General features: G+C 37.4%; 1 protein-coding gene across 1 annotated transcript; it reads left to right on the forward strand.

Annotated features, from left to right (window-relative positions):
• Window positions 1-216: 216 nt before the first annotated feature.
• On the forward strand, window positions 217-7,161 carry LOC129685543 (prolactin-3C1-like). Its single transcript, XM_055619060.1, has 5 exons — window positions 217-247; window positions 1,444-1,598; window positions 2,906-2,989; window positions 5,588-5,767; window positions 6,973-7,161. The coding sequence occupies exons 1-5, from the start codon at window positions 217-219 to the stop codon at window positions 7,159-7,161; spliced, it is 639 nt and encodes a 212-aa protein (XP_055475035.1).
• The last annotated feature ends 2,254 nt before the right edge of the window (window positions 7,162-9,415 follow it).

Genomic DNA, 9,415 nt, shown 5'->3' on the forward strand with positions numbered 1-9,415 from the left:
AGGTAAAAGTAAAGAGTTAATATTCCCTGAAGGAAGAGACTCAGCGTGCCACAGCTATTGCTCCTGTTGCTCCCCACCCCTCCACACACCAAGCTCTGTTTGGCTTTGGATACAGTCTGTGAGTATATATAGGAGGTGGAAACCTGACTGGAGGGAGCCCTCAGGTGAGACAGCTTTCCTGAGCTGGAAACCACACTGTTGTGAAATTTCTCAGAGATGCAGCTGCCATTGGCTCAACCACGCTCTTGTAAGTGAACTCCATTTGTGTTCCTCTAAGTAAACTTTATCAGTGTGTTATTTTGTCATGATGGGTTTGTATAGCATACTTTTGTTGGTCTTATTAGTGCTGTAATCTGTAGACAACTAATATTTGTTCATGTCTCACTTAGATTCAAGGTGAGGGAGCTGAGAATCTTAAAGAATTGAATTGCTAAGCGGACATTGAGATAAGTGGTTGTCTAAGGGAATCTTCCATCTCTGTTGATACATTACAATGCCTACAGTGATTATTTCATTTTCTTCTGTTTTACCTGAAGATAAATGGGGACAGTGTTGAAAGTGTCTAACCTGCTCTGAACCATCTTCAAATGTTCAGGTTATCTCCTACAACAATAAATAGAAAATCAACAAGTTGCTGAAATTGAGAACTTGGTCTTTATTGAAAACATAAGATCAAATGTCTATTTGCCCCCAATCGAGAAGAAGGAAGCTAATGATGCTTGTACAAGTCTCAGCCTGTCTGGGGCTAGGGGTTACTACCTGCGTTATAGAGCAATGAAGGTTTAATCTTCAAAGAGACCAAGTCATCAACTTCTCTGAAAGGTTTTCCTCTTCTATGTAAGAGAAAATAAAAGAAAAAAACTATTTAATTATTTAATTAATTATTTGTGGTGTCAGGGCTTGGACATGTATCTGCTCACTTAACTGGAATAAATATTCAATTCCAAATCCTAATGTAGACAATGAAAGCAGATTTGATTCTGTACAATTTTGATGTGTAGCAAATAAAATGACAAAGTAAAAAATTGTTTGTGCTAACAAATCACCTTAAGTCGTGGGTTATGTTTGAAAGAAAGATCACTTAGTTACAGATGTAAAATTTATTCAATAAAATGAAAATGAGCATACAGTCCTAAGACATTTAAAATATGCAAAATGAGGACATAAGAACTCTAACTTGGGATTCATCTCAGCTTCAAATGTATCCACTTTTGGGCAGCTGTTCTGCAGCAGCCAATGCTGAAGGATCACCTACCGCTTGAGGTGTGGTCTGGGGAACTCTGTCTTCCTATATACTCACAGTAGGAAGAGTGTATGTCCAGTTCAGCTGCACTGGACTGAGCTGGCACAGGATCCTTAGATCAGATCGTGCTTGCCACATAGGTTAGCTTGTGGAACTTCATTTCAAAACGGTCATCTCAGCATCATTTCTTTGTATAGCAGGGATGGGCCTGTTACTGCTAGTGTCAAGCCTGCTCCTGTGGAAATATGTGGCAACCACACCATACGAACAGATGTCTAATAAAGAGCTGTATGACGATCTGCTCTCCCTTTCTCATCGCACGCATGCAGTTGCCCGAAATATGCATAGAATTTTAGTAAGTACCTCACTTATTTCGTAATTTATCTCTAAAGTGAATGTCAGAAAATGCTGTTTGAACCAAAAGGCATCATGAATCAGATTTCAACTAATATGTTTTATATGCAACAGAAAAAAAAATTACTAAAATGTAGATAAGGGAATGTAGATTTATAAATAAGTCAACGATATTTTTCAAAATTTCCTCTAATAAACCTTGAAAAACAATCACTTTAGTTCTAAATATCAGCTATAGACATTAACTTCAGAATAAAATCACTGAAGGTGAACTGATTTCCTAGTCTTGTTTGAAGAATGTCTCTGGGTTTTCACATTAAATGCTATTGGTAATTCTAGCTTCATTTATTGCTAAATACTTCCTCTAAAACAGATCCAGATTTTTATGTTGTAATTTGATATCAAAAATACAACTGCATTACAAATCTACAATGAAGTTGAGATGGTTAAAGTATAATTCCATTTTACCTGAGAAAAGGGTATACATTTCCAATTATCTACTTAACCGCAGCACATCAGTTTGAATCATTATGAAACAAGTTATTCTTATGGAGTTCTGATTAAAAAAAAAAAAAGATTTTATGTTGTAGTATTTTCTATTGCTTTCTTTCAAAACAATTTAGGAATAGCAAAAAATCAAGAGCATAGTAAAGAAAAGAGTTTGTGGGGCCAGAGCATTCACTTATATGTCTAAAAGGAAGAAGAAGAAGAATTAGAAGAAGAATTAGAATTAGAATTAGAATTAGAATTAGAATTAATTAGAATTAGAAGAAGAAGAAGAAGAAGAAGAAGAAGAAGAAGAAGAAGAAGAAGAAGAAGAAGAAGAAGACATACAGTATTTGCCTCAATCCTCTATTTCAATTTATGCAGTCATTATGTGTTAAAAATGGAATATCTTATCAAGTCTCAGCAGGTCTGGCCTCAATGTCCTCCTCTGTGGCCTAGCTAGGCTGCTCTTCCCATGAGGGGTGGGGAGGTAAAGAGCTAGCCACTGAGTTCATGTCAGAGACAGTCCCTGTTCCCTTTCAGAGAGGGTCAGATGGAAGAGGAGAAGGACCTCCCCTAGCAGTGGACTTAGCAAGGGGCAGGGAGGAGAAGAAAGAGGGAGGGTGGGATTGAGAGGGAATGAGGTAGGGGGCTACAGCTGAGATACAAAGTAAATAAACTGTAATTAATATAAAAAATAAAAATAATTTAAAAAAGAAATTTAAAAAATTGAATATCTATCAAATACATAAAAGATATGTTCATAGATGTGTTTATTCCATTCTGAAACTACAAAACCTTAAATTATTTCATTCCCTTCAGGATTCAAAATTAGCTGGGAGAAGATGGTTTCAGAATAAAAGAAACGATACCTGCCAAAACACTTCTACCTCTACTTCACAAAAAGTAGGTTTTTGTCTATGTAATTTACCAAAACAACTTTAACAGAACTCTGGCTATTTGTACTATGTGTGGTTACTATCACGATATCATGTATAATAATCTCAGAGCCAATAGAATGAAGAAAGAAGGATTGGGCAGGAAAACATCACACCATCCACTAGATAACTAATTCAAATGCCAGCTTACATTATAGCAGGTGCCCAAATTGCCCATGTACATGTTCATTTGCCAAGACCTTGCCATTGGGATTAAAACTTTATTCTGAACTGGATATGAGTGATTGAATATATCCATACACGTGTGGAAGAAATAAAATACAAACGTGTTTGTGTTTAATACTAAAGGCTCCTCCACTGTTCTAATGTTACTTAATTGGCCAGTGTGTTTATTGTGAGTTTTAAAACTCTCCTGGCCTTGTTTCTGTTTCCTTTTTTGTGCAGTCATCTCTGAGTGATTTACCTTTAGTGATTCAGCTAAACAAGAGGGTTCTTTGTATACTATATTATGTATCTCAGGATAACCTTTGTTTCTCTGGGGTTGGCATTTTCAGTAGATCTAATATGTGACTGTTTTATCTCTTCTGGTTCCCAGTCATAATCAATCTTTGAATGATTTAAACTAAACTTATGTGTAGACCTCTCCTATATATTATGTGCCATATATGATTTTATCATTAGCACTAAGAACTTATACAAAACCTGTTCTCATTAAAGTGTGACTATAGTAGAATAAATGAAAGAAAAAGAGGTTGGAAAGAGACAATATTTGCATAGAGCTACTTTTTTTGACATGTCCACAAGCAGTCATTTGCCACTAATGCATGTATTCTACACAAATATTTCTTTAATGTAGGAGACTATTAGAAAAATAATGAACCGAGGTTCAGAAAGATGCACAGAACTTGTACATTTCTCTACAGTGTCAAATAACAATGTGAAGTGGGCTTCATCCACCTCCACTCCTCACTCTTTTTTTTGTAGTGATTTATTTTTATTTTTATTTTTTATTAATTACAGTTTATTCACTTTGTATCCCCCCTGTAGCTCCCTCTCTCCTCTCTTCCAATCCTGCCCTCCCTCTACCCCACCTGTAGCCTTCACCCAATCCACTGAAAAGGGAGGTCCTCCTGCCCTTCCCTCTGACCCTAGTCTATCAGGTCTCATCAGGAGTGGCTGTATTGTTTTCTTCTGTGGCCTGGTAAGGCTGCTTTCCCCTCAGGGGGGAGGTGATCAAAGAGCAGGCCAATCAGTTCATGTCAGAGACAGTCCCTGTCCCCATTACGATGGAGGCCACTTGGATACTGAACTGCCATAGGCTACCTCTGTGCAGGGGTTCCAGGCCATCTCTATGAGTGGTCCTTGGCTGGAATATCAGTTTCAGAAAAGACACCTGTGCCCAGAATTTTAGGATCTATCGCTGTCTATAGACATATGATATAGGATAAACAAACTAAAATCTGTACACCTAAAGAAGCTAATCAGGAAGGAGGACTCTGGCTAAGACGCTCAATCCCCATTCAGAAAGGCAAAGAGGATGGATATTAGAGGAGGGAGAAAACAGGGAACAGGGCAGGAGCCTACCACAGAGGGCCTCTGAAAGGCTCTACCCTGCAGGGTACCGAGGCAGATGTTGAGACTCATAGCTAAACTTTGGACAGAGTACAGGGAATCTTATGAAAGAAGTAGAGATAGTAAGACCTGGAGAGGACAGGAGCTCCATTCCTCACTCTTAATCACCATGCCATAATTCTTGCCCCAACCAATTTTGCCAGCACCCTTGCCTGCTCTTTTTCTTAATATCCTTTACATATTTCCTTTCCCACACCTGTTGGATTCCCATTACTTGCTGTTTCATTGCCAGAGACTAAAATCATAATAGCAAGCAGGTAAAATCATATATGGCTGTCATACAAGATTCTGGCAGTGATCATGAACTGGGCTGGTCAAAGTTTTAGTGTAATTCCCACTGATACTGGTATTGAAAGCAGCTGGATTACTCATTTTGTTTCTGCTGACCATGACCAAGTAGGTTGCTCTGCCAGGAGTATGAAGTCAGGTTTACGCAGAAAATCACTATTTGAACGCCTTCTTTTCTTCACTGTATTTATGTTTACATACTTTACAATAACCTAAACATCACAATTGGATGTTTAAATGAGCAAATTGATTCATTCAGGTGAAAATGCACCCAAAATTCATTTAGATGAGCTTCCGCTGTCAGTGTTAGCATTGCTTTGGTCTGAAAGAGATCCTGGTGAGACACAGTAATTTTTTTTTCAAACAGATGGAGAGCTGCAATTAAATAAGAGCAACCCTCTACATTATCTTAAGGCACACATACAGACCAGAGAATAATCCAAATTATGATCAGATTGACATGTCATTAGGAAAAAATATTAATACCTAATTAGCTTTATGTTAGCAAACTGTAGTTACATGGCTTAAGTTTCATATTTCTATAATGTGTATCATGTTCCAAAACATTTTTATGTATTTACTAACTAAAAGTGGTATTACCGTTCTCTGTCTTTGTGCAAGCACATCATGTATCTACTGTATGCTGTTTTGCTTATTTAATGCAATGTTCAATCTGATTGCTTAGACTGAAGATCTTCTGAAAGTCATCATCAATGTTTCAAATGCCTGGATATACCCACTGAGACTTCTGTCACCTGCAGTGCTGACTCATTTAGGGTCCTATGATGGTATGCTGTCAAGAGCCGTAGAGGTTAAATATAGAAATGAACAAGTTCTGAGGGGAGCAAAGGTTTTACTCAGCAGGGTGAGTTGTCTCCTCATATTTCTTTGATCATGTCATGCATGAAAGAGGTGATTTGTATACTGAGGTAAAAAATTAAAAAAAAAACAAACAAACTTCATTTTCAAGACCTTCTAATATATTTACAACCTTGTCGGTAAGGAACCATATACAAAACCAGCTCCTCACAAAGTTCTATAATGAGAATTCAATACACAAGTGATCTCAGTAGAAAATAGCTGGTCCTCATAGTAAATGGGAAGAAGCTTTTCTTGATGAGGAGGACAAACCTGTCTAACTCAGAAGACCTTAGGACAGTCATGTTTGGATATCCTGTAACATAACTCATTAAAAGAAATTCTCATCATACCTACAGTTTAGGAAAAATATGTAATATGAAAAATATATTGAATTGAAAGGCAAAAGACGATAAGGGCACTCTACTAGAACTCATATAATTATGGAGGACAAACCAGGAAAAGTACTAAGGACAGGAAAAACTCCCCAAAGGGAAAGATTAGGCACCATTTTCTACAATGTCCTTTGGTCAAATCCATATATATAGTCCCATGATAACTTGTTGATAGTCCATTTGTCTAACCCTGCATGAATGTTCCTCATTTGGAATCAAAGGCTTATCCAAAATTATGAGCATCTACTCCAATTCTAGTTTTATTAGCTAATGTTGTTATGATACCTTAGCTTAAGGACCTGACAATACAAGTTTTGCCTGGTTTTCTATACATACACACACACACACACACACACACACACACACACACACACACACATATATATATATATACATTTCACTCAAAATGTAGAAGTAATATTCACTATGGTGTGGAGATTTCTCATGTTTGAGTGCCTTTTTTGCAAGTATGAGAAACTGAGATTAATTCAAAAATTATTATCTTAAATATATATTATTGAAAAATCAAAAAATATTATCAATAAAAGATAATTTCAGCACTTGGGATGCAGAGGCAAGCAGATCCACGGTGAGTGCTAGATAAAAACTATCTTGTAAAAGAAACAGAAACAAACAAAAAATAGTAGAACCCATCCAAGGAAATTTATCTAAGGTTGAGCTTTGATTTCTATATGTACGCACACTCACATATATGCAAATCCATATACATATATGTGCATTCACACACACACACACATGATTTATAAGGGCCAGTCATACCAACAAAGTACATAATACCTGTCCTTTTGATGTTTAGATTCAGCCTAGTATTGAAGAACATGACGAAGCTGAATGGCCAGTACTAAAACAATTGAGGTCTTCCAGAGAAAGGACTCACCTGTTGGCATTTTATAAACTCTTCTACTGCCTTCGCAAAGACACACAGAAGGTGAAGCGGTATCTCAGGATCCTGAGGTGCCAAGCCATCAAAACCAGCAAGTGCTAAGTGCCTATCAGTGACATCGGCTGCTGAGGCGAGCCTTGATGAAGGAACCAGATCTTCAATGCTTTTAAAGTTTTAATCTCTTAGATTTGTTTTTATAAAATAAAATTCTGATTGCTTAAAATGCTTATCGACTTCTTGTGTCCATGTAGTATAAAATTGAAAAATAGCAATTTCATGTTCTTGTAAAATTTTTAAAAATAAACAGGGTTTGGAAAGAAAGCTAGATGACTGAAAAAATTTGCTTTTTGAATTTCAGTAAAATTTACTTTAGAATTATGACAAGAGATTACTATTAATATCAAGAGAGTAGCATTGATCAGTAGAAATAAGATGAAAACATGCAGGTAGGTTTTGAAATCAAACCATTCTGTCTGAGAAAAGTATCATGACCCAAGGACAGATGATGTAAGTTCTGGCATTTTGCACCATCCCCAGGTCGCATAATGTTTCAAACTTTCCAAAAAATGTGTTAAGATGTCTAGATTTCTCCAACGAAATCTTCAATTATGTTCTTCCATAGCACCAACTTAGAAAGATTGCATATACACTATGGTTTATAGAACGACTAATGTGAAAACAGTTCATCTGACATTCAAGATATTCAACACTCTCACCTGTAGTTATTAATGCCAGACAGCAGAAAAGGAAGACTTCATCGTTTCTTACAATGCTTATGCCATTTCCCTTTTCTGCATATCAGTGTTTATGACTTTCTCAGAATTCAGTAGATAAGGATAAATGAAAAATGGTGACATAACAAAGCTGATAAGTAAAGAGTATTACTGGATAAGGCTGAAGTTAAAATCACTGAGAATCAGGTGCTTCTGCCATGAGGCATATCAGTGTACAAACACACCTTTGGTGATACGTAAAGAGCTAGTGTCTATTAAGAGGCATGTTCTGTCTAAATTCTCTTATCCCTCCAACCATCTGTGCCCTCCACTTAATCCTCAGGCATGGTACTTGAGAAAAGTAACTGAAAGACTACTTTTCATCAACTTACACAGGAACCACATGCATCGAACCCACTCAGTAAGTAGCGTGGCAGCAGCACTGGATCCACATTGACACCTTCCTCCCCCACAAATCCTCTCAAACTGGAGTGGATCCAAAATGGAACAGAAACACAAACTCATTATCACACATTCACAGCAGGGATGTAAATCTATTACTCCATTCCAAGAATTTGGAATTATTCCAAGAATAATTTTCTCTATTGGCAATCATCTTAGAGTGAGAGTGCATCATACCTTTAACTAACTAACTAACTAACTAACTAACTAACTAACTAACTAACTAACTAGCTAGCTAACTAACTAGCTAATAGATAGATAGATAGATAGATAGATAGATAGATAGATAGATAGATAGATAGATGGATAGATAGATAATCCAACATTCTATTCACTCCATCTAAAGATAAATGATTGGGTAAATGTAACTCAGTTTGTTGACTGACTCTAAGCAACCAAGAAATGGGCTAATTTCATAGCCTTCTCTCCTTAGAAAGTAATGAGATTGCCTGGCTGTCATTGTCTTACACATAGGAATTTTCAGACACTTATAGGCAGCAGATAATGAGAGACGACAAAATTCACTTTTTATAGTCTATGTCTAAACCCATTGCTCTTTGATTTGGGTCCTGCATCCTCTTCCTCTGTTGCCTGGTAAGGCCTCCCCACCAGGAAGGTATGATCAAAGAGCAGGAAACAGAGTCATGTCAGAGACAGTCCCTGTTCCCCTTAGCAGGGAAGCCATATGGAGACTGAGCTGCCTATTGGCAGGGGGCCTCAGTCCTCTCTATGCATGGCATGTCTTTGGTGCATCAGTCTCTGCAGGCTCCTATGGGCCCAGAATTTGTGGCTCTGGTGGTCTTCTTGCGCTCCTATCTCCACAGGGTACATCTATCCCCCCACAGCCCACCATTTTTCCATAGATTCCCAGCACTCTGCCCAGAGTTTGGTTGTGAGTCTCAGCATTTGTTTCGATCCCCTGCTGAGTGGAGTCTTTCAGAGGACATCTATGGTAAGCTCCTGGTCTGTTCCTTTATTCCACCAGCCATCATGTAATTCAAGGAAAAAAATATAGGACACAGTCCAGAGTATACATAAGTCTGACAGTGGCTCAAATTAATTAGTCTTTTCTCCAGTCTTTGGGGCAGTGGGCTTAATGCTTTCTCTATTCTCTACCGAAGAAACATTTCTGGGGATATAGAAACTCAAACATTCTGGTTGAACTTCAATGTGATTGAACT

The sequence above is a fragment of the Psammomys obesus genome, unplaced genomic scaffold (assembly GCF_907164565.1).
Source record: "Psammomys obesus unplaced genomic scaffold, mPsaObe1.curated_primary_1811, whole genome shotgun sequence".
NCBI classification, from domain to species: domain Eukaryota; kingdom Metazoa; phylum Chordata; class Mammalia; order Rodentia; family Muridae; genus Psammomys; species Psammomys obesus.

Coding starts and splice junctions, on each gene's coding strand:
- LOC129685543 (XM_055619060.1), top strand. CDS start 217: ATGCAGCTGCCATTGGCTCAACCACGCTCTT. Junction 2,990..5,587: donor CTACCTCTACTTCACAAAAA/GTAGGTTTTTGT, acceptor CTGATTGCTTAG/ACTGAAGATCTTCTGAAAGT. Junction 5,768..6,972: donor CAAAGGTTTTACTCAGCAGG/GTGAGTTGTCTC, acceptor TTTGATGTTTAG/ATTCAGCCTAGTATTGAAGA.